General features: G+C 39.4%; 2 protein-coding genes across 4 annotated transcripts in view; one reads left to right on the forward strand and one right to left on the reverse strand.

Moving 5' to 3' along the window:
- The window catches only part of VRK2 (VRK serine/threonine kinase 2), a 37,242-nt gene extending 36,639 nt beyond the window's left edge, over positions 1-603 (forward strand). For 2 of the 3 annotated variants that reach the window (XM_082302628.1, XM_082302629.1), the window contains exon 15: positions 196-280. Coding sequence is in view for 1 of the 3 variants with exons in the window: in XM_082302627.1 (XP_082158753.1) it covers positions 196-435 (240 nt within the window). In the remaining 2 variants the exon portion in view is untranslated. Of the gene's footprint in view, positions 1-195 lie in introns of all 3 variants that reach the window. The other variant, XM_082302627.1, reaches the window with a different exon arrangement.
- On the reverse strand, positions 496-21,576 carry FANCL (FA complementation group L; the record flags this gene model as incomplete). The annotated part of the gene is made up of 14 exons (XM_082302631.1): positions 496-531; positions 925-996; positions 1,289-1,405; positions 2,184-2,265; positions 2,355-2,400; positions 2,517-2,600; positions 4,325-4,475; positions 9,906-9,974; positions 12,591-12,687; positions 16,139-16,236; positions 17,818-17,874; positions 18,635-18,695; positions 19,695-19,753; positions 21,484-21,576. The coding sequence occupies 14 exons, from the start codon at positions 21,574-21,576 to the stop codon at positions 496-498; spliced, it is 1,122 nt and encodes a 373-aa protein (XP_082158757.1).
- Between the last annotated feature and the right edge of the window lie 4,181 nt (positions 21,577-25,757).

Genomic DNA, 25,757 nt, shown 5'->3' on the forward strand with positions numbered 1-25,757 from the left:
AGGCGTTTAACTGTGTCTTATGTTACACACTTACCATACAATAGCCATATGCATGCATATTCCAGAGGTAAGCCTCCATAAGAATTGTATTGCTTTCTCTAGGATAACTTAAATACCTCAATGGCATCTTCATTTTTTTTGATTCACATCTCACTTAATACTAGCTTTATAATTACAGCTTTTTTTCCCCTGCAGGAAGACACTGCAAGAGAGCTGCCACCATTTGACCCCTACAGAATACTCTCAGAATGCAGAAAGAAACACAATCACCTTGTAACTGCAGTTCCTCCAGCAGCATCCCCGGTTGGTGCTGACACCACTCGTCCCTCTCTCGCTGTTGTGTTTAGGCTGGCATTTGCTGATGAAACCTACCCCTACACTGCAGCTGTTCTGGTGCTTCTGCTGCTCATTGTACTGTCCTTGTATTGGCTTTGATGTTGCTGCTCCCGTGTCTTCAGTGGGAGTGCACTGGTGTTCCCACCATGCAGTTTTTTCCTAGAGCTTCCTCATTGAAGATTTCAGTGTCAGGGGCTTGAAAAAGAAGTTTTACATAATCCTGTCAGTACATACCTTGTACAGACAAGTTCTCATCTGCACTCTAGTTACGGATTCTCTTTTGGATTATTTGGATTATTTTTGTTGGGGTTTTTTTTAGCCGAACCTTTTGTTACAGCACCATTAAAAAAGTATCGTTAAATACAGTGGAGTGTGATCTTTATTTACTCTGGCACGAGTGTGGGACTGTCATTATATTGTGTCAGAAAACCTTAGTTAAACACCGATGCATTAAATGCAGAGGAATTTACAGTTTACTCCAGCAGGTTAATGAGAAGATAGTAGCCACCAATTCTACTTTGGAAAAGGCATTGTTACCAGCTTTGCCTTTTTCACTCTAATTTAATCCTACTCCTTGGATTTCCTTACCTTATTACAATAGGGACATTCACCAAAGATGACATTAAAACTCTGTCTGCTGGTAGGAAGGCCTTGTAGCCACTGCAACACAAGGAAATGGGTTAAAAGTCACATTGGTTTCATATCCAATTCAAGAACCACCTATCAATCAGAGTTCAGCTGATGAACACCTGACAGGGTACACTGAAAGTAAGAGGGTGGATCTGTTTCCCAGAGAGCTCATGTAGGAATTGGGGGTGTGAGGACAAGCGGAAGCACAGTGACTGCCATAATGTTCCTTACAGGTGCTTGTTTCTTTCCAGATTTAAGTGGGCAGTGCTTGTTTTCCAGAATGTGCCAGCTAATGAGCAGTTTGTCCCGCTGGTCACTTTACCTCATAGAGACAAGCCTGGTGGAAGGGCTGCCCGCAGCGAGGATCATCACACACTTGGTCGGGTGTGCTGCCGTCAAGCCGATAAGCGTAGCAGATGCCACAGTCCTTGGCAAAGTCCTGGAACACAACAGCACAGCTGAAAGGAAGGGATGGGCTGCTAACACACAAACAGGTTCACCTGTGTCTTTGCTTTTGCAGTTTTTGTTAGCTGGAATTACTATGTTTTGCCTTTAATACCTATCTGTTTAGGCCATAATGGCATAGAGTGACACTGGGTTCCAGGTGTGCAAGACTTGACTGGGTTATATTTCACCCCCTCACTGAATTACATCTCATTCAACAAACATTTTCATACTTTTGGCAACTTTTCGTTAATGACAAATCATAGTGGTTAATAATGATTTGACATTAGACACAAACCCTCAGTCAGATCTTAATTTAGAAGCTTCACGTGTGAAAGCAAAGCTTGTAATCCAGTGTTAGAGCATTGTCAAAAATTAATTCCCAGTTTGTTTGAAATGCACCACTATTGGGATGGCCTCTTGTCCCCTCCAAGCAGCTCTACCTAATTAGAACTGAAGTCATCAGCATCCATAACAGAATGTTTGGAGTTTCCACATCTCATTAGCTACTCTGGAACTTCCTCTTTTCCTTTTAAAGTGGAGCCTTTTATTAATGGCCTCACTGCTATGAAGGCCACAGGGAAGTGTGCACCTCTAAGCGAAGGTTAACAAGCTCTGACAACTGTTGCTTGAAGTTCAGAAGTCCTTGTGACAATGTATTAATCCAATCACCTCTCTTCTAAGTCTCTAATTGTCCCTGGCTCTTAGAAAGTGACCATTTAAATGTTCCTTGTTCAGCAATAACAACTGATCGTTAACCAAAACTAACTTACACTTTTTTCCAACACGGCACGAGATGGAAAATCAATTTCTAGGAGCTCTCTCAAGTTTTGTAACAAACTGATTTCCGGATCCCTGCAGATGGGAGAGGGGGAGAGAAAAGTCCACAGTGGGAATGGCAAACACCATTTGGGTTTCCAGTCTGCTTTACTGGAGACACTCACCACAAGTGCATGTTGTTGTTGAGTTTAGTTCTCAGCGGGTTCACTGCTGCAAACAACAGACAGAAATCATGGCATCACCCCAGTGAACCTCCCAGGTTTCAGGTAGGGATTGGATCAGAGATCTGAGTCCAGAGGAGAGACAAGTGGAATTTGCTGCCTTACCATGATCTGCTCCAAGGAAATAACACTCTGGAAGCATGTTTGGATGGCGAGGATCTACCTCTACGTTCACTGAGACATTGTTTCCTGCAAGGAGAAAGCAAGGCCATGGGGAAGCTTTGCAGTCAAGGATTTGGAATAGGAACCATTTTTAAAAGCAGTTTTAAATTGGCTAATTCTGGCTGGGTTGCAGTAGGATAAATAATAACAAAGTTTGGACGTATCCAAATGATTGTACAAAATATCAGTATATATTAAATATTTACATTTCCACAGACTGTAATTAAAAATAGCAACTGATTAAAAAAAACCTGCCAGGCTTGCATTTCTTTTAGACTTGTCTTAAGGTTAACACTTATTCAGAAATAAACCTAATCAACTCAAGCTAGATGACAAAATCCATCCAAAATCTTGGTGAAACTTTAAAGGTAGTAGACGTGTAACTTACTAATTCATCTTTATAGTCAAAAAGAGAAGCCCAAACCCAATACTAAGCAGCAGAAGTCAGTCCCCTCCCCAGCAAACTGCAGGCCTGAGACGACAATGCTGTATTTTTGAAACAGCAAACATTTGGTTTTGCAAGATGCCCCACCATCCCTGGAAGGGCTCAGTTCCTCAGGGGGAAGCAGCTCAGTGGTGTTCTGGATCCAGCTCCAAGAGCTCACAGCAAAGTCTCTTCTGAACAAGCCCAGGCGAAGCCCAACCTTTTCTGTAGCTAAAGCTTGTGTTAGGCTTTCCCTCCTGGAAGAGGTGGGAATGAATGAAATCAAAGTTCAGTGGTAGCTGAAGGTCCTCTGTGCCCGACAACAAAGGGCTCAAAGCCCTATCCTGCCTCTGCTCAGCTGCTCCAAGGCTCATTGGGAGGCTTTTCTTCCCTTTTCCTTGGCCTGTGACAAAGGGCAGCAGGACCAGGACAAAGCCCCCCTGACAGCACACAAAGTGGTGTCTGACCCACCTCATTCCAGCCACTTGCTGAACTTTTCCTGTCCTTCCCTCCACTCCCATGGAGCAGCTCCCCTCCAGCTCCTTCCTCCCTTTCTCCTTCCCTCCCTCCCTCCACAGCTGTCATGGACAACGTGGGTTCACTCTGTGTGCTCACATTTCTACAATTTGCTATTGGTGATGTGGACTTCAGCTAAAAATCAGCACATTTCTGACAAAGATAACATCCCCCCACCATTTCCAGCCTCTGACAGTGGCAATTACAACTTCTTATCTTATACATACCATTACAAAATTCCTTATCCTATGTATATTAAGACCTTAAAATGCCAGACGTGAGCATATAAACTGAGGTACATTTTCAGGTGGTTAACAGGGAGGCCTCATTTCCTCTCTTTTATTTCTTTGTCCTTCCCACTTGCCTTCTTTAACCCCCTCTTCTCCCTTTGGACTGCACTGTAATATTCCTTCCCCTCCAGGATAGGATGAATCTAAAGTTTAAAAATCTGGATTTTGTGACTGAGGTAAGGGCTTCACCTAAGCTGATTTTTTACAAATACTGATTTTTCCAGTTACCATGCAGGTGCTCAGCTGTTGACAGTTCCATGTTCATAATTTACAAACACACAAGGTTTTCCTGCAGAAATTTTCATTTATCTGACACCAGAAAGTTGTAATGAATTTCCCAAACAGGATCAGTATTCTGTGGAAAGCTATTTTTTTACAACACAAAAGAAGAGTTGTGTCTTTAAGTGCTGCCTTTCCTTTCCCAAACTCAAAGAAGCATCATCTGATGAGACAAGGAAAACAAAACAGCTCCTGGAGTTTTACTTCTCAAATCCACTGTATCCCTTTAAAGCTTTTCCTACCTATTGCAATTCTTCTGGTTGTAGCACTCCGTGTGGGATTTTCTGGCTCAAGCACCCATGTCTTCCCATCAATTTCATCCAGGGCATCCCAGAATTCCTTCAGCGACTCCAGTGCTGCCAGGAACTGATTGTAAATGTCTATTAAGGAGTTCTAAAAAGAAGTTTAAACAGATTATATAAGAGTTTCCACCAATGGCCCAAGAGAATAATTAAAAAACAATTTTTCATTTAAGGAGTGTTAAAATCCATGTGTGTGTCCCAGTGTATCATGATAGCAAAAACCATGGAATAGCACCTAACATCATCATCATTATCTCAAAATTAAGCAGTACAGAAACAGGTGCTTAAGATCACTGTTCAAGCCCCGTAAATAAGGCAAGAGAAGGAGAAACCATCTAATAAGCAGAGGATTACACGTGGGGGATTTCAATATTTGAGAGTGGATTACACAGAATCAGAAATATCTTTCATTGGACAGGACAATATACAGGACAGCAATGCAAAAGAAATCTTTTGAAATCATCAGTGGGCAAAAAGAAGTCACTATTTCCCCAGGAAAAGACTTCTGCAAGAGGAGAAAACACTTGGTGGTCAAGTGAACTCTTTGCAGGTGCAGATGCCCAGAGAGGGACAGATTTCGGATCTCCTGAGGTCCAAAAGAAGAAGCAAATTAAATGTTCTGTTCTCAGACAGGTATTCTTCTGTGAATTAAACAAAATACAGAAAGAAGAGTTTCCTTTAATCCACAGTAATTATATTCTTCCTTTCTCACCTGGACAAAGAGCAACAAATTATCTGATCATTCTCAGATGAAGAAATAGAATTTTTCTATGTAATCACTTTTTATATTTTTGTGCATGCGTATTTTAGGAAGAAACGGCGTAGCTTGGAAATAAAATGCTACATTTTTTCCTGCTGTTGTTAAATTATATTAAAGTAGGAAAGCACCTAAGCAGAGAAGTGTGAATTCTGCCAATCTCAAAATGTAACGCTTATTATCTTTAAAAGCATTTTGTTACTTTTATAATACCTGAAGTGATATAATAGTGTCAGTCACTTAACCACATCTTAGAGTATAGTATCTTCATCTTAAGTACCATTATTTCCAGTATTTTAATAATTTTCACACAGTCCTGAAATGTGATCTTTTGTGCTCTGATGACACTTAAATTAATAGCATAATTTTCTGGTACTTGCAACAGTTGCTTTCCATTTTGATTTTTTACATTTTTCTGTATCACATACAGATAAATCCTCTAATAATCATTTTTATCTTTATCTTCTGGGAATTCAAAGGGTTTCACTAGAAAAAAGAAACATCAAGGGATTATAACCCACAGATAAGTTTTAAAATCCAATTAATTTTAATACTAATTGTAATTTTTCAATGATGTTCCTTAAAAAGGTAGTTAAATCTTTTTTTTTATACACTGTTCATTTGATCTTATTTGCATGCTTCACTGATGTTGCCAGCTGTCTCCTGCTATATACATAAATGCATCTATAGCGATTTAAATACATCACCTGCTTGTCATGCAAACCATGAAAACTTCAATATTCCTTTTTATTAGATTGACCAACTAATTTTTGGTCACTGCCCAGCACTTTTAGAACAGCCTGAGATCACACTTTTCTTTGGTCTAAATCAGACCAAGACCATTGTTAATTATGTCAAACAGCACAAACTCTTTTTCATGGTTCCCCTTGCACAAATGAGTTAGAATTTGTGTGAAATATGTCAAAAGTCTTTGGAAAATAAGAATTTCATCTTTCAGACTATCAGTGCTGCTCACCCCAACTCTAAAAGCACTCACAAAGCCAGACTGGTTCCTCCATCCTCCATAAACACACTGGCTCTGATGGGTCCCCAGAAACGGTGACCCCGATGTCAACTCTGTGTTAACAGACTCCATGGATCCCTCATCCATTTACACCACTGGCTTTGTCCCAGGAAAATCAGATACTCTGGACCTCCCTGTCTCCAAGGGGAACACGCCTTCTCTTCTGCCAGGGAAGTCTCATGTGGTTTCTCAACCTTTTTATTTCCATTTCTATCCTCTGCACTCTCATCTCCACCTCATCATCGGGACCTCCTCATGCCAATACCTTTCTTCCTTCAATTCAAACATTCTCCCAAGTCCAGCCTTATTGCCCATACACCATTTCCTCCAATCAAAGTAATAAAAAGGAATGGGAAAAAATGTCACTCTACTCTTGATTCTTATTTCTAGAGCCACAGAGGCCGGGAAGAATAAAGAGAAAATCTCAAGCCTGTGCCTGCCAAAAAACCAATGAAGCCTTTCAGGAACTTCTTAGAAGTGCTGTAACCTATATGGCTGTTCTGCCAAATTTCAAGCATCTGCTCCAAATCCTGGATGAACTAAATAGTGATCAAATGGCAGTAAACATTCTAATTAAGGTAAATACAGAAAAATTTATTGCAAATCATTTTTCAAACCAAGATAAAAATAAAATCTTTATTCTGAGATTTTTTGGCTAAAATTCTTCCTAACATAAAATCTGCTTATCCAAAATTAAAACACCTGCAAAGCCCCCAGTAGGAAAGGTGAAATAGCCTAAACTAGAGATGCCATTACCTTCTTGCCCTTCATGAATTCATAAATAAAATACAATTTAATAAAGCAAACACTCATTAAACGGAAAAGGGGTCACCTAAAGAATTTATGATTCCTTAGATTTGTTTGGAAACAGTTTCTCGTCAGCAGTAGTTTAACAATTCCCCTCTCCTTAACAGAAGTTAAGCCAAGACACAAGACTGAAATCTTTATAAAGTGTCTTGCCAACCATCTCCATTTTCTGTATTTACAGCTGGTGTCTGTGAAGTTCCTTTGCCAAGAAAGAAGCACAATTACGATGTTTTTTATTGTGTTTTCATCTAAATAACTGAAAAATAATCTCATTCCCACCACTCCACCTTCTGCACCTTGCATTCCTGTTTCCTTGCCGGCTGCTGCACGACCTCATTAGTCATTAATTTCCACTCTCATGACCTTCATGTAGCCAGCCAGGTGGGCAGTGGTCAGTATGGAAACCTTACCCTGACGTGAGACACCCTGATTCTGCAGAACTGCACTTACAGCGTGTGCTAAAATTGGAGACAGCACATTTATCTGGTTCTTTAGAAAAAGGCTATAACAGAAATAAGTAGATGTTCTTGCACTTGTCATTGAGAAGCACTCTGCATTTATTTGGCACTTAGAACAGGAGCAGCAGCAGCAGCATTGCCCTTGGTGCTGATTTCTTACTACTCTAAAACGTCTCCTCTGAGCCAGAATCCACTGGCTGTTGCTGCTCATGCTGTGAGACACCTGCACTGGCTACTGGGCTTGTCATGACGCACAAAACCCCACCATCTTCAGCTTGACATTGTGCAAGTTATAATTATTCATCCAAATGAATATGTCAGAGCAGCAGCAGCAGACCTCTCATCAGAGCAAAAGAAAAATACATCAAAACATTATCAACCCAGCAGGAAGACAGGGACCATAAGGAAAATTACCCATTTTTAATATGGATGCCATAAAGCCGTGTCTATTATTATACGGAAGGGAAAAAAAAAAAAAAAAGAAGAAGGAAAAAAACCCCAACAACCCCTCAAGTTTAAAATCCATGAGCCTGAAATAGGCAGCAGAACACATGGGGTGGGAAAGAAAAATCAATTACCTGCAATCTATTTATGTTTTCTCTCATAGGAGTTTATATTCTAATGGTGCCATTGCACCAATTTAGTTAAGCCTTGTCAATTTATACTTTAAAGAGGTAATATTAAAAGTTTAAGACCAATTGGTACCACAACATCATGTTGTTTCACTAGAGAAGAGGTCTAGCATGCTCTTTTTCCCTTTTAGGAACCAAAATTTTCATGCACTTGAGTACCTGCTGAATTCTGCTACCAGTGGTGCTGCAGCATTATTTAAGTTTAACCCATATTTTATCACGGTGTGAGGGCTGCTCGCCGCAGTGATTTCCACGCATTTGGAAAATAAACACAATTTACACAATTACCAAAGCCATTTGTCCCCACAAGTGTTGGGTTCATGTCACCCACACACACAAGGTCAATTTGCAAAAGCTACTGTATGGCTAAAGCATTTCTGTCTGCTCGTATTTGGTTCAGGATTAGAGCAGGCTCTCTGCAGCTGGAGTTAGTGTCTCATGATTTCAAAAGCAGCTCTTCAGTTACACACAAACACCTTTTGTTCATGTTTTCAAACAGGCCCCAGGTAATTCTAACTGTAAAAAGATTTTAAGCATCAGAGTGTTGTATTTTTAACAGTGGATTTTCCCTTGGATGTAGTGCCAATATCAGTATATCCACTCCCATTTTTAACTTGTTGAAGGCTGCTCCATGTCTTGTTTTTCCAGAACATTTTATTAAAACACAAGTCCATCTTTAAAATTACTATCAGTAAACACAGAGAAGCAGTCACTGTCAGGGATGTCTGAAACGTTGTTAATTTGAGGCAACAAAAATTGCAAGGCTGTAAAACTAATAAAACACTGTTGAAAGTATGTATTAAGTTTGAGGTTGGAAACAGCACTTGAAATCCCAGCCAGAGTGTAGGGACTCCAGCAGAATTTAAGGGAAAAACATTTATTTAAACTGTTCCAAACCACACCAGAAAATCAAAACCTAAAAATTACATAAATAAATATATTTTTCATTTGCAGTGGTTGATTCTTGCAGTTATTCCCTCTCAATATTAGAGTATCTGAGGTGACACACAGAACCTCGAACTCTGCAGAAAAATTATATGCCCAGCTTAAACTCATCCTGCTGCAACCTCCCAGCCATGTTCCCTATGTAAATTTAGTATTTATTGCTGGGTAGAAACCTTTATGAGAGAAATACCAGACACAATCATTTATGTAAAATCTATTTTCCTGATTCAAAAGAAATTAAATATCAATTATTTGCTACATATACTTCAAATTAACTTGTACCTAAGTGGTCACATTTAAATTCATTTTAAAAAGCACACATGTTGTATTCAGGAAGAAAGGTATATGAAATAATGTGAGAGACCAACAAGAGACAATGTGGTTCTTTATAGTAGCAATATCAGTTAAACTAAGAAATCTGAATTTCATTAAATACTTTCCTGTATGGATTATAACTGGAAAAGTTTTATTAAGTTATGAATATTCTATAGGATAAGAAATGGGGGAAACTCTATAGGATAACCAACTCCTTTTTTCAGTGTCTGTCAACTTGAAAGGGTGTTTCTTTTCTAGAAGACAATAATTTTTTATACATTTCATTTCATTTTCACTTTTCCACCATAACTCCTAGAGAATTTTCAGTCATATAAACAACTTAGAAAAAACTCAACCAGTACAAGCACAGCATGCAAGGAACATCTCATGGCAAAGAAGATATTTAAGGTACTATAATAAGGAATTTGGAGTTCAGTGTTATTACATTTTCATGAGCACATACAGAAATAAAATGCACACAGGGAGAAAAGCTGGAGTTAAAAAGCAAACCAAACCCCTTGTTTCCACCCCTCCACTGCATATGTATTTTTTATTAAAAAAAGCTGCCTAGTCCAGCAGTTACCTGTGGCATCCAGGAAACAGCAAAAGGAACAGGAAAATCCACAAGGCAATCTGGTGGCTCTGTAGGATACTGAGGGAGGGAAAGAAAATACAGTTTTTCTGGGTTTTTTTTCTTAGTGATTTAAAGTCAGACTGATACTCAGCTGCCAAATTTGATAACAAAATATGAGCACTTCAAGCATCTTGAGAACTTGGCTCTGAGAGGAAACAGTATGTAAAGCATTTTCAGGAATAGTTATGAGTGTTAATTATCATTTAAAGAAGAAAGCTACATGTAAATGTTTTATATATCAGTATTTAGTAAAGGCAGGAGAATCACAATTTTCTGTGTTCAGTGGTCACAGAGGCACATTAAAGAAACCTTAAGACACAAAGCATGAAATATTTTTTAAAAATTTCTCCTCAATTACACATACTGAATAGCAAAGTTTAAAAATCAAACAACCCTTCCATGAGTCAAGAGCTAATTTTCATTTAAGCGAAACTATTTGTTTTGGTTGGCAACATTTTGTGCTTTGAAACGGAAAGTAATCTAGAGTACAGAACTATTTAGAAAGAGATGAGTGAACATAGACCCAAAATTAAAACAAACCCTCATTCCAAATTAAGAGACATCAATAAGAAAAATTTTAAAAAGGGCTGTATTAAAAAAAAATGAAGCTATAAAAGTTTTGCTAACTCCATGATACCTTCAGTTATTACAGTTACAATCAAAAGTGTATGTCAGAAATCATCCTATTATTCTTGAGGACAATTTAAGCAATTATTAAATACAACATTTATATTGGGTTTCTGAGCATGCAGCTAACTTTATCTAGAGAAAGCATTTTCATACCCCTTGCCAGATCATTCAGATAATTACCAAAGTGTCTTAATTACTACACAACAGGCAAATCCTTGCAGTGGCCTATTTGAAGCCTTGGGGTCTGAAATGCTCCTGCACTGATCTCAATCAAAGAAACAGCATAACGAAAATAAACACACTTTTATTAAAGCAGGTTATCAAAAGAAATGCCTTCCCAAAAAATACTTCAGCCAAGTCTTTCCAAACGTAGTGGCTGTGTGTATGAAGGCAAATCAAATCCCCATGTCACCAAAACAATGTTTCACACACAAATTTTGTCTGGCAAGTTTAAATGCCAGACATGGCTTAAAAAGGACAAGCAATTGATCCTTCATCATAACAAACAGTTGAAAACAAAATGAAAAAAAAGAAAAAAAGATGATTACTTGTTAAATCAGACAAGACTGATAATCTCATCTTTTAATTTCGTACATCCTTTGTTGTTAGATGGTGCTTTCTTCTGCTATGAGGAATATTCAGCTATTTTATTGCTTTAAGAAAACCACACAAGTTTGTACAAGGACAGAAAATTGGAATCTCCATTCCCTCAGGACAATGCAAAGTTAAGGCTGAACAGAACCAGCCAATGCACAAGCGTCATTGTTTGACCATGGGAGCTGCTTGGGAAAAATGAATATTGCACTGTAATTTTTTCTGCATTTTTATACTTTCAAACAGTTAAAATGCTTTACTTCTGTTGTCCTAAGAGCAAGAAAACCTTAGGGCAACAGGCTGCACGTAATTTCTGGTGTCACACAAAGTATTGTATTTATCCCTTATAAACAACACAACCTGGTTCCTCTCCTTGCACATTAAATAGACCATAATTGTACTTCCTGATGGATTTTTTCCATCAGTGTATTTAATAATGGACTGACTAGCAAATTAATTACGCACTCATTACTCGCTGCACATAGAACAGTTTTACTCTTTTTAAAATCCACTTGAGCAACTCATTCCCAAACAGTATTCTCCCCCTCCTTTTCCCCCTCAAAGGTAAAGCTTGTTCATGTTATGTAAGACTAGAAAGCTCCTGGTTTCTAAAGGAATATAGGATGCCTGTGAAGGTGGGATTTAATCTTACAATACTGTGCCAACGCCTCATGCTTTCAAGATTATAACTCCAAATGATGGACCACAGATAGTCCCAAACAACAACACTCAGACACTTTTAGATCCCTTTCTCCCCCGACTGATTTTCTGAAGACAACAGTTATTGCCATGCAATTGTCACCACACAGCCTGGATATTCACAGTCTCTGATGAGAGATTTATGCCTTGAAACGAGACATTCTATGAAGAAACATTGCAATTTGAGTTCAGTGATAAGTACCAGGAAGAATTAAAATTTTTCTGTTTCTGCAAATGCCATGGGTTTGATTTGCAAGTACTGTCAAAATTAGACATTTATTTAGACTAAAAAGAAATAATTTTTCTGACTGACTTCAGTTTTTCATAAATCTCTACATCTCTGACTTTAACAGTAAGACTTGATAATAACCAACCCAACATCCTCTAATTCTTGTTCTGTGCACAGTCTCTGGACGGAGTGATAATGAAGGAAATTCTCCCAGATGGCTTTGTCTGTAATCCAGTAAAATGAGTGCAATATCAAAGTGTTTTTCATGTGGTGCAGAGTTGCATCTTACAGATAACCATAATCCAGTATTAATTTTAAATATAGTTAGTCTGAAAACTCTCCAAAAAATTTTTTTAACTGCCCTATTACCTTGCAGAACAGACATAGCAGCAAACAAAACAACACTCTAAAATCCTAACGAATTAAGAAAATTTGATTTATTTCAAGGAAGCCTCAAGGTATTTTGTCCCACATCAATTTACCTTTGCATTTAACTTGAGAGTGATGAGATGCTGTCGACCACACGAGTCTTCAGCTTTTAACCTGACGGTGGTCAGCCCAGTGTCCACATAGGCCACTCTGGAAGAGAAAAGAAAACTCCTAGAGCCCTGCAAGAAGTGCAGATTGAAAGGTTTGCAATACCCTGATTAGTCTGTTACAAATATTAATCAGAGGAAGTCCTATATGCCAAGCATTTCTGCTGCTCCAGATTTACTGCTGTTAATACACCAGCCTGGTGCTTAATGCAGTCATATATCTCTGGGTTATTTACAACGTGTGTCAGGGCTCACGCTGTGGTCAGTGAGCACCGTGTTGCAGTTTTCCATCACTGGAACCTTTGACACACACAGCATGTTCCTGTCAGCCTCTACTTATGTACACATTAAACTTCCTGTCAAATCTTTGATCCATTTCTGCACTTTCTTACTCTATGAGACTTTTATGCTCTTGATTTGCTTTTCTCTTCAATGAAGTTCTCTTTTATTATCAATACTATTATTGTGGGAAATTCAGTGCATATTGGTTCATATTCTGAAATTGATTTTCTGCAGAAAATAGTACCCAAACAGGTAAAAAATGAGTTATTTATGATGATTTGCCTCCATTTCATGACAGTTTTACACCGTATTCATGCACCTGAGCAAGCAGAAAGCACATACTAAATGTGAATAAGTTTTAAAACTTCTGACATAATCACTGACTCTTAGCTTAAGATGGCACTGGTTCATGCCTCCCACCACAATGAAGATGGATACAATTGTAAAATATACTGTTCTCTAAAGATGGATTTTGCTTAGTAGCTTCAACAATCACCAAAAAGGTTCAAACTTCCCCATATATTTACCAGTAAACTGGGCATGTGGATATTTTGGCATTTTTACTGTCATTCCTGCGTAAAGATAAAAAGCAGTCCAAGATAATTGCACGACTTATCACCCAGACTGATGGAAAGGCCTAAGAGAGTTCAGAGAGAGCATCTGCTTGCTGGCCTAAGTAACATTTATTTTTTTAAACCATTACATACTAGAAAAAGTCACGTGGCTCTCTCAAGTGAAACTGGCAACAGAGTTGTAGAGGCTTTTGGAAGAAAAAGTAGATGTACACCAAAGGGTGGCACATCCCTAGGAAGGAAGTGAAAAGAAGAAAATTACCTACACAAATGAAATAGCCTCAATATGAGGGAACTGAAAAATACAGATAGGGGTAGTAAGAAGGGAGAGAGAGAGAGATTATTTCATGTTTAATGCTGATTAATGCAACATTAAAGAGACCTGCAGATTTCTGGGAGTATTTCTCCACAACAGCTGAAAGAAAGACAAGTCTTGATGAAAGTATAATTCAACTGAAGTCCATTAAACTTGATATACTTAGAAAGAATTAGAGCATTCCTCTTCTAATTGGGGGAAAAAAAATCATTACTCCTGCTTTACTCCAACTTTACCTCAAAAATGTGTCAGAGTTTTGTAAAGGTGAGAAACTACCTCTATACCACCCCTCCATCTACCGCTTCCTGGGCTGGGGAATTCCTAGAGCAGCAGCTAAGGCACAGCATGGATACATGCAGCAGTGTCCACACCAAAGCACAACTGGTGCCTGCAGCACTATGCTGGGAGGTTCCATACCAAAGGAGAACAGAAAAACTAAAGGAATGCTGCCAAGGTGTCTGGGATCTTAAATTACCTGTTCTGACATTCACCTTGTTTGGACCACTTCAATCTTGATTTATAAGAAAAGTATGGATTATTTTAGTTTAGAATCCCATATTTGTATAAACACATAAGGAATTGTAGGTGATATTTCACTTCTACAGACTTTTATTCCTCTGTAGGCTCCATCATTTTATCACCACAACAGAAAAATGGAATCAGCATAAAGATGGAAAGCCTTAGGAAAATCTCTGAAGTCCAGCATGACACACAAATGACTGAGAGCACAGGTCCAGGCAGGATTCTCTGGAAATGGAGAAGGCAAGAGGAAAAGATACTTTCTATGAAAAAAATGGGAAAATATCAAGCAGAAGAGCTTTGAGATTTGAAAGACCACGGACTTAAGAGACACTGGCAGCCTTTATGAATCCTCATGAGGGTGATAAGAGTCCTACATGTGTTTTATAGATGATAATTTACCTTCCCAAGACACTGTCACTGAATCAACCAGCTTGATTAAGGGATAGTATTAGAAGAGCCTTTCCTGTAACTTTACTCCTGCAGGTGTATCTCTCTTTCCCACCCATATCCTTCCATTTTTCAGTAGGATTTGGGTGCAGTCAGCTTCCAGCATGACCCCAAACCTGCTAGAAAGGAGTAAATCTGGGGTACACAACAAACAAGGGGTTTTCCTAAGAAAAATCCTGTTAAATAAAGCTGGAGGCTGCTCAAGGCATGAGCAGTGATGGCTCCTCACTGCCAGCACCAAACCAAGGGAGTTCTGCTGAAAGATCATTGCAGGAGGTTCTTAACTGACATGCAAAGAAGCATCACCTACAACTCAAAATCAGTGTCAGTTAAGAGGCTTTCTTAGAGAGTCCCTTTAGTGTTAAAAGCACTCTAAAATCAGAGGTGTGACTCGCTAAGGGACTTCAAATTGCCTATCTAGGTTATTCTCCTTCCAAGTCAGAGTAAACCCGATGTGATTTTTCCTATGTGCAGCATAGTCCTTTGATTAATGACGGACTTCCCCAAACCTTTTTCAAGATTTTGGGGGTTTGGAGTTTTTTTGTTTGTTTTGTTTGGTTGGTGTTTTGTTTTTTATCCCTTTTGGGAGAGCAAGCATAATTGAAAATTTGTTTCCCACGTGTTTAAGCAATTTTAACTAATATTCTCAGATGTGAGCCTGTGAAATTTAAATAGAGTATGGCCCAATTACATATTAACAACGGCAACCACTGACAAAAACTTCAGCTGGTTTCACAAGGGTGTTTTAAATCTTAAAATAAAAGTGGGCCTTCAAAGCAAATTCCCACTTAATGTTAATCACATGCTGTTCATATATATAGAAATCAGGTGGAAAACTCAAAACTGTTCTTACACCTAAGGCTTCTATATTTCATTTAACAAAATACACATTTGCTAAAGGTTTGGATTGAGTTTTTCAAATCTCCCCTCCACTCATGCATTTTTTTTTGGTAGATTTACTTTTCTGTGGACTAAATACTAAATTCCTCTAAGAAGATCCTTGTGCTGTAAAGAGCAGGTTCTTTAAAAATTATTATTCTAATTCTGAAAAAGTATGAAATGTTTTTTGAAAGCATAAAGGCACACAATGATCAACCATAATCTATAGGAATAGTCACAACCAGCTGTACAAAGCTTAGTAGTGTATCACCTTTCAGCTCAGTTATTTGAGACAGAAAATATCCCTTCAGTTGACACAGGTTTGTTGGGTTCTTTTAATTTAAAAACAAAGCAAAATCAGTTTCTGAATAGGGTAAATGAACAGAACAAGTACATTTGATATGTTCAACTCACAAATACAAAAGAGGAACAGATATTCTAAAGACGATGTTTGTTAAGAACTAAAATAATCATACTTATTCCAGCCCAGTATTTCTAGATCTCTGACAAGACAGGAGTAGTATTCTGGAGGCCGTGGTATGTGCAGGTCTTGTGTGTTCTTTAAAGCAATTTCCTGTTTAAAAGAACATTAAAAACATCATTAAGAGCAATTTCAATATTTTTGCATCTATTTAGCCATGTGATTTTTGCGATTCATTTGAAAATATTAAGCTTATGTAAAATTAACTGTACACTGCATTTGTTTTGTTATAGCCTCCAGCTAAAGCAGACAAAGAAGCTGTTTGGTAAATTACTTCAGATACTGGTAATGAAAACATCTGCAATTTAAAAAAACCCCACAGATGTTGACAACGGAGTCTTCAGATGCAAATATCAAATGTGCCTCTTTTTCAGCTAATAAATTTGAAGTCAAGCATCTTGACTGAAAGAACATTTCAAAAGAAGGTTCTATTAAGCCCACAGCTGTCTCCTGGGCTCCACTGCCACAAAGACAACACATCTATGAAATCTCCCATATTTTATATATATATAAACTTTATATAGCAATCAAAAAACAAAATCCATTTCTCAGTTGTAACATCACATGATCCCTTAGAGCAAGTTTTGGTACAGACACTCACCAAGCATGTAGTAATGTCTCAAAAAGAAGTTTTTATCAAGAAGTTAATGTTACTGTGAAAAATAAGCCCAAACCATGTGTTTCAGTTGTGTTGTGCATTTAAGCTAAAATTATGCTTACAGAACACATAAATTTATGACATTTAGAATAAAAGTATTAATAATTTTAAATAAAATATATATTTATGTGAAAATATAATCTATAATAAGACAAGTTTAACAATTATTTCTGCCCAGTTCTCCCACACCACCTTCTGTGTTTTCACTCTCTGCACTAACTGAGGATCACTATTTTGCTATTTTGAATGAATTAGATACTCACTGCATTCTCATTTTCTGAGTGCCTGTGTATGTAGGCAAATAGATTGAAATAACTATTGTGCAATATTCCAAAACAGACATTCTTACTCAGGCCTATTCCAAGCATAGCAGAGCAGCAGTGTAATACCAGGAGGAACTTCTGCTGTTGTTCTGAAGAATACTTCCTGTGTTCTATTCCTAAAGTTAAGTAGGTTGGGTGAAGTATTCATCAGCAAGAATGCTCATAGAACAATGTCTTACTAAGACATAAGAATTGCCAGTTTCATGTTTTTTAAAGGGTTTGCTACTCTTCAACCCCAGACTTGAAAAACTTTTAAAAGAAGAATAAACAGCAGCCTCTGAACTATTAGGAAAATAAAAAAAGCTTTCTGCATATATTTGTCAAATTGTCAGACTGGTGAAAGCACCTTCAGCAATCCACTGACTGCGCAACCCTTTGTATGATTACAAGCCTGCTTTAGCATCTGGACAATAACAGGAATTCCAACAAAATCACTGTAAAGAGGACGGCTCTACACTGAGATTCCTTGCTGGGATTTTAAATTTTTGCAGCACTCCAACGTCCAGAGAAACAGTCACTTAAAATCCTAAAGAATATTTATGCAGCTATTACATGAACAGCATACATTCAAAATCAGCTTTTCTTAAAAAACCCCAGCCACAAATCTACGGAACAGTAACCTGTAAAAAACTGAAAGTGAAACCCAAAGCTCTAAGAGCATCCCATGTCCCACACATATATTCTGTCACTCACCAAAACAGTTTTCAGCTCCACCATAAAGCTGACAAGATCTGGGCAGCTGTGCAGCCTCTGGAGGAAAGACAGGATTAGTTAATCTTCTGTAACTCATAACTTCTGGTGGTTCAGTCCAAGTGATTTTCTGGTATTGCATTGTCAAACCAAACATTAAAAAGACCAAGTGTATAAACTTTTCAATTACAGAAGAGAACTCCCAGGAAACTTTACTGATAAGGAACCATCCCCTCGGTCACACCACATGACATCACTCATTTATATATTTATGAATCCGGTCCATGAGATACAGTGTCTCAACCAACACATGTGGCAAAGACCCCTCCTTAGAAACAAAGTATTCTAAGGCTGCTGTATCCTCACTCCAAAGCTTCCTTTGGATACTGAGATACAATTTAGATCCCAAGAATGAACTAAGTCTCTCAAGAATTAATGTGAATTCTCTTCTTTGCATTATGAACAACTTTTAAAAAAGTAAATATGCTAAAAGAAAAGGCAAAATCTGTTTCCACTTGAGAGAGTAAAGAAAAATTCCAGTAAAATGTCATCAGTCATTTATTAAAAATTGTTCCAGCCTGATCTCCAAAAAAAAGAATAAAGGCTGAATAAAAATAATTATTTACTAAATTCTATCCATTTCTCATTATATTTACTTGTAAAACCTCAGGCATTTAAAAATAAATCTTGGCTACAATGAAAGGAGGGTTCTTTAACCCTTTAAGAATAGGTGCGTGAACACAAGCTTTTCAGAATCATGAACAAAGATTTAAGAATGTTTAGTAAGAATATTAAAATAAGTGGTTTTAAACTTGTATACCTGCTTTAAAATGTGCCGATATCCGTGCAGGATCCTCTTCAGATGCCAGCTGCACTCTATCCTAGACAGTGTTTTGTACAAGTTTTAAATGCCCAGTACGTGATTTTTAAAAGACAGCAGAAAGCCTTCTACAGCAAAAGCACAACAGCTTTTCTTGGAAAAAAACAAAGGAAGGAAACAGTACTTCAAAACTTCTTTGAGTTCCATGTTCAAAGTTACTTAAAACTTCCAAATGTCAGTATGCTGAAGCCCATTAAAAATTAAGCATTTACCTGCAAAAAGCCTGCTCTGTGCTGAAAACAACAACATAACTCTTGCGAGCAAGTGTGACTTCATAAAATACACTAATATTTAAAAGCGATAACCTGGAAATGTCAAAGTTACCTGTAATGCAGTTTTAATTACCCAACCCAGAATGTAATAAAGCTATGGAATATCACATCTGCTCCCAGTTTGGGGTGGGCTGGCCTAGGCAGAATTATGGAACACAAAGTTAAAGGCTCATCCACGTATGTGGATTAGCCCCTTTCACCCCACTTCCCACAGATTGCTGGGATAAACACAGGAATAAGAAAAGAGCTTTCAAAGAAAAGTTGGGTAATACAAATTACTACACAGAAACAGCAAACAGAAAATGAAGTTAAAAAGCTCTGTTAACCATCAAGTACATAATTGCCTAAATTTACAACTTTGCACTGAATTTTCTGTTTCCCAAATGGTGACATATAAATGATCTATAAATATAAATTATATAAAAAATATAATATTTTCCCAAGTACATTGCTTCATATACATAAATACAACCAATTAATTACAACATGTTTCAAAGTTAATTAACAACAAAATATTTTGATATAGGCAATGCTTATTGTCAGCATTTATTAACACTGATGCTGTGCAATTTTGTTGCAAGGTTAAGCTAAAACCAGTGAGAATTAATTAGTAACACTGATATTGAAAAAAAAAACCCCAATAATTCATTTTCATATCCATTATTGCTTTTATCAAAACAAACTTTGCTACATCAGACTTAGAAATTGCTGTCATAAAACTCTCTTACCTTGCATTTTTCAGTTGAAAATCCACCGGTAGCAGTATCCTGATGTGGAAGTCTCTACCCTTGAAAAGAAGTATTTAGTTAATAGGCGAATCAGAAAATAAAAATATTAAGACACTTGTGGGAATGGTTCCCCATCAGATCAGCTACTAAGAAAGAAACTTTGTCTTTTCTGTCTTTCAGGAATATTATTCAGAATCTCTTTCCTTAGGGATAAAAAGCAGCATGAGTGACAGGTACAAATAATGTTGATCTTAATTCTGAAGTTGAAATACTCTTGACCTTTAATTCACAATATTCAGTAAAAACTCTTCCATACATCACATTTCATAAAGAAAACATAACACCTTTCAGGAGAAAAATAAACATTATCCAAATCTGGACAAGACTAAAACACGTAATTTAATCCAAGTCATGCTATTGCACATGAAAGTGTGTCTTTAACTCCAGTAGAAGTCAAAACAGACACTTATCATCAAAGTAACTACACTAAAAAGAACCTTGGGCACTAATCCACAGCACATTTCAGCAGAGTTTTACCAACTGTAAAAAAAACAGTCCCAAGTATATAAATTGATTTTTTTTTCCTGTTAGTGCAATCCACATGGGGCAGCTTCAAAATCCCACCTACTTGTATTTTCAGTCCTTACTGAGGTCCTCCTTCTACTTTCTTATGAGATGATCAAAATAGAACTGAAATGAAGAAAGTCTGTGAAGGCGTGAAGCAAAGGGGGCAGATAACTTATCTTAAAGCTTTTATTCCAGACCCCATCCCAGCTCAGCACACCTTGAAGTAGGCAGCACTGGTCCCCAGCACAAGCAAGGCATGGACATACTGGAGTTAGTCCAGGGAGGAGCTCTGAAGGTGATCAAGAGCTCAAAGCCATCTCCCATGCCAGGAGAGTCTGAGGAAGCTGGGGCTGTTTAGTCTAGAGAAAAGGATCAGGGAAGGACTAAAAAAAGTACAGCCCGATCTGACAGAAATACAGGAAATACCACCTAAACGGAATGAAAAAACCCCTCATTAATAGTGAAGGGGGGTCAGAGAATGGAACAGGCCATCTAAGAGGTTGCACACTCTCCATGCATGGAGATATTCACAACCCGATTGCAAATGGTCTAAAGCAACCTAGTCCCTTTCAATCTCAATGTCAACTACATTTTTGACAAAGCTAGTGGACACAGCCCATGTCTTTTGCCTTCTACTTAGCAGAATAAAGTCCCACGCTATTTCTAAATTAAAATGCACCCGTTCAGAGCTCTATGTATGTGGTATTTTAAAGAGCCACAGCTGCACAGTGTCAGCGATGGCAAAGCTGGGTTGGGAGCATCGCCTCAGGCGATGCTCTGGCCCCTGCACCGCGCCTTCCTCATCCCGAGGGACGATGCAGCCGCTTCAGCTGAAGCTTCACAACTAAATGGAAGGACACACCCACCATCAGTCATTTTTGTCAACTTTTACCACAGGCCACGAACGCGGGCACATTCAACCTTGCCCCCAAACCACTTTTGCCAGCACAACTAACCCAGCCCAAAAGTTAGCAGGAAGCCATTCCCTGGGCAAACCCGCGGGACGGCGGCGGGATCCCTCAGAGCAGGGAAACGGCATCCCCTAATTCACATTCCCGGTGGCTGAGTCAGGAACCCCGGCAAAGCGGGAAGCGCTTCCCCCTCAGACCCAGCCGCGGCACAGCGGGAAGCGGTCCCTCCCCAGACCCTGCAGGGCGGGAAGCATCCCCCCCTCCGCCTCGGAGTAAGGTCCGCCGGCCAAACGACGCCCGGGCCGCGGTACCTGGGCGGTGACAAAGCCCTCGTAGGCGGTGCCGTGGCGGTCCTGAGGCAGCAGCAGCGGGCAGTGCCGCAGCAGACCCCGCGCTCCCGCCATGTTCCCGCCCGGCGCCGCCGCCGCAGTTCGAACGCGAAGGCCCCACCCCCGCCGGCGGGCGGCGCACGCGCCTGAGGGGAAGGGCGGGAGAGGCGGGCTCGTGAGGGGCGGCGCGCGACGCTGAGGCGGGCGCGCACCTGAGGGGAGAAGCGCACCCGAGAGAAGCGCACTCGAGGAGAGGACCACACCTGAGGGGAGAGTACACCTGAGAGGAGGGTTGTGTCGCTGAGGGGAGCGCACCCAAGGAGAGGAGCACACGTGAGGGGGGAGCACACGTGTGGGGAGGGTTGTGTCGTTGAGGGGAGCACACCTGAGGGGGGAACACACCTGAGGTGAGGATTGTGTCGATGAGGGGAGCACACCTGAGGTGAGGGTTGTGTCGCTGAAGGGAGTACACTTGAGGAGGGGGAAGCTCACCTGAGGGGAGGAACGCACTTGAGGGGTGAGGTGCGTGCCACTGAGGGAAGCGCACCTATGGAGCGGAGAACACCTGAGGGGAGGCGCGCGCGTCTCGAAGGCGGGAAACTCTGAGGGAGACCCCCCGCGGCTTCCAGAGCTCTGGAGGAGCAGCTTCCAGAATCCCAAGGAGCAGCCCTGGCTTCTCCACAGCAAGGAGGGGCTCCCTCTACTTTGGGGAGCGGCTTTTCCAGAGCGCTGAAGGAGCACGGCTTCTCTAGAGCAGAAACGGGGTTTCCTTGCTCTTCAGCACGTCGTGAGGGGACTGGATTGAGTAAGGACTAGCTATTAAGTAAGGATAACTATTAAGTAAGGCTCAGCTGACTGTGTCATGGAGATTTTCTTGCCACCCGGGCCCAGGGTTACTCGATTTATGCATTCTTTTCTAGGAGTCACTAGAAAAGTTCCTGCTATAACGCTTTTAGGGTCATAAAAGCCCTCCTGCCCTCTCACACAGGTGTTGGGATAAAACCTTCCTCTCTTTTCTGGGTGGGTTGCTGCCAGAACCTGACAGCTGCAGTATGTGGGAAAGCAGCAGGAGAGAAACTTCAAGCTTAGGGGCTTTTTGCATATGTTTCAGAAGGCATTAAAACTTTGCATATCACTGAGGCTGAGCATCATGCAAGACTCAATTTCTACCCAAATAGGCATGTTTAAGAAAGAAAACACAGCTTTTTGCCTAATTAGATATATTTGAGGAAGAAAATACAGTTTTATGAAGAGATAGGTGACTCACCGCAGTCATCTTGGAGGTGTGTGGCACAAGCAACTATACCTGTGAGACAGGAGGTGGGTCGAAAGAGAAATGAAGAAAACAGTACAAATGTTTACACCTGCAGCTAAATCCTGTTCCCTTAGCTTGGGAGAGCTGTACATGGGGATTGTGTGGAAATAGAAGAGTCAAAAGCAGTCAAACCCTTTGCAGATTTATATTGTAGAGGCTATTGGAAATATAATATACAATGCACTAGGAGGCAATAGATAGGTGAGAATCCCAAGATTTGACATGTAAACTCATCATAGTAAGATTTTCAGGAATATGCGCTACTAAGTATATATTCTCACCACTGTTAAACGTTTTTTCATACCTTGGAATGTCACTAGTGATTTCCAGACTTCCAGCAAACTATCAGTGTACCTGAGAAAGACAGATTCGGTTCTCTGCAAGAATGTTGCTTCGCTCACCCTTTTCTGCTCCAGAAAACCTTGGACAATGCAAGATTGTTAGCAATGCAAGAAACATTTTCGAAATATACGAAGGAACAGGTTTTAAATAACACCATGTTCAGCCCCTCCGTAGCTTGCCCCCCTGAAGCTGTTCCTGTGCCTTTCACTACCCAGCATGGCTCACCACGAGCAGTTAATCCAATGCTTCATAGTAATTTGTATCCCTCATGTTATCTATTAATTTAATTTTGACCAAACATTTCTCCTCTTGAGCTGTTTTCTCTCAGTATGTATTGCACTAGAAATTACCTTATTTAATTGTGAAGTAGCTCTGTACTTTACCAGGTCCACTGATTATTTCTTAATTGCATCAAGTGCAAAACTGAAGGCAGTGGTTTTTTTCTTCTTTTTTTGGCCATGTTTATCTGAGTCTCTGGCATTAAAAAAAAGTCAAGTCACTTTAGCCAAGTGCAGTTACGAAGTAATGTATCTAATAAAAATACTGTAAGACCAGAAGCATAAAATATTCTGCTACTGGGGCCCAGAAAACATTAATCATTATCTTACACTGTATATACTGCACACTTTTAAACTTTGTAAAAAAACACAATTACTTGAAGCATCATGTTACTTTGATCTGGCACCAGACCAGCACTTTTAAAGCAGAAAAATTAAAAAACAAAATCAGTGAGAAGTTGGACAGAGCTGCTCCTCAAGGGAAAGGAGTACTGATCTGATCTTTCAGGCACAGGCCACATATACCAATTTAATTACGATTATTGTTTGCCAGAAGAATCATAATGGAGTATGTTATTAATTACTTGTCCATTCAAATATCATATTCAGCCAGTTAAGTCATCAATAAAATCATGACTCTGCTGGCAAAACAAGCAGTGTACAGAGCAAACACTTGAAAGCATCAATTTCTGGTCTAAATTTTGTTAGTTAAGTAATCCCAAAAACAGTCAGAAAGAAAGTACATTCATCACTCAGAATGCACATGGAACCAAACTGAAATAATGTGGATTTTCTAAGAGCTGATTTTTTAATTTATTTAAGGATGTTATGAAAGGCAAGAAAATAACAGTGCATTGTTCTCCAGCATTGGTGTCTCCAACATAAAACAATCCATTTAAACCCATGCAAAATGGCTAATACTGTTATTGCTGTCCTTTTTCATAACTCAGTGTCATTTCATTCATCTCACCCCTAAGAAATGACCTTTTCTGTGCACATCCCCACCTTTTTCCACAGATCCCCTGAGTGACAGAATCTCATCCTAATCCCATTTCCATTTAGATGTTACAGGAAAGTATTGTAGACCTTGGAGGCAATAAGTAATCATAATGGAAAGATAATAATATGTTTATGAAATCTGGATTTTAGAATAGCAAATTGAAAAATTACAATAGTATCTCAAGCCACTGAAGGTCAATGTTACTAAGAGCAAAAAGCCATCAATCAAGTGTTCTCAAACTTTTCTAGTTTAGATTATTTTTTGATACAAAGCATCTCTATTTCAGAGAGCAGCACCTCCCTCCTGAGGTGATTCCTCATCTACCTAGCAGTCACACAATCTGGTGTTATAAACAGTGTTTAGTATATTTTTCCTACAAACAACTATTTTCCTATTCTGGCTTTATCTTTTAAGTAGACCTAAAAACCAGGGAACAACATCACAGGCCTCTCCAAAATGCACTATAGACCACAGTTTAAAATTTCCAGCCCTTATTAATTCTTAAGGGTAAAACAGTATGTAAGAACTCATAACTAAATATATCAAAATGCTACTTTGAGTACTGTGCAGTTGTAGGTTTCTTTAATAAAGGTAAATTTGCTTCCTCGTGCCTAAAAGCTACAAAGTTGTATGTATAGAAAACCACTGAAACTTAACTGAGGCCCTAGGCAAAAAGAAAAAAAAACCAAACCAACCCAAAAAACCACTCCAGCCTTGTCCTCAGCCAGTTACAGAGTTTTCCTCTCTTGAGCTTCAGTTTTCCACTGTTTTAAAGCACACCTCAGACTCACCAATAGCCATGTTTGGGACTAGCTGAAGTTTTCTGTGTCTAAAGCAGGAGGCCATGGTTGTTACCTGGAAGGGCTTTTACTGGACTGCTGCTCCCCCAAAAGGCTCCCTTCTGCTGTCAAGGACAGCTGTGCTCTCCCCTTCCCCATGTTCCTGGCATTCCTGTCCCTGCAGCCTCTTCTCCCTTCTGCCAGCTCTGGTTCCCAATCAATGCCCTTGTACAATGGGCCAGTTTGTTCACTGACCAAAAGCTAATGTGTTTTTTTTAATTCTTTTTAGGCTGGCTTGGCTTGCTGAAGCTGTGACAGAAGCATTAGAGATGACATGAAGACAGCATCAGGATGGCACATCCACAAGCCAAACCTCCCTCTTTGGAAGCAAGATGTTAGATCAGACAGTGGAAGAGCACACAGGTGAGAACCACCAGGCTTTCCTTTTTACCACCATCTTCCTAGGCCACAACCTGTTACTGGCACAGTTTTTACAGACACTGCTTGCTTTGTTTATCCAAGCAATTCTTGCTACAAAATAG

The sequence above is a fragment of the Coloeus monedula genome (assembly GCF_965178545.1).
Source record: "Coloeus monedula genome assembly, chromosome: 2".
Taxonomy (NCBI): Eukaryota; Metazoa; Chordata; class Aves; order Passeriformes; family Corvidae; genus Coloeus; species Coloeus monedula.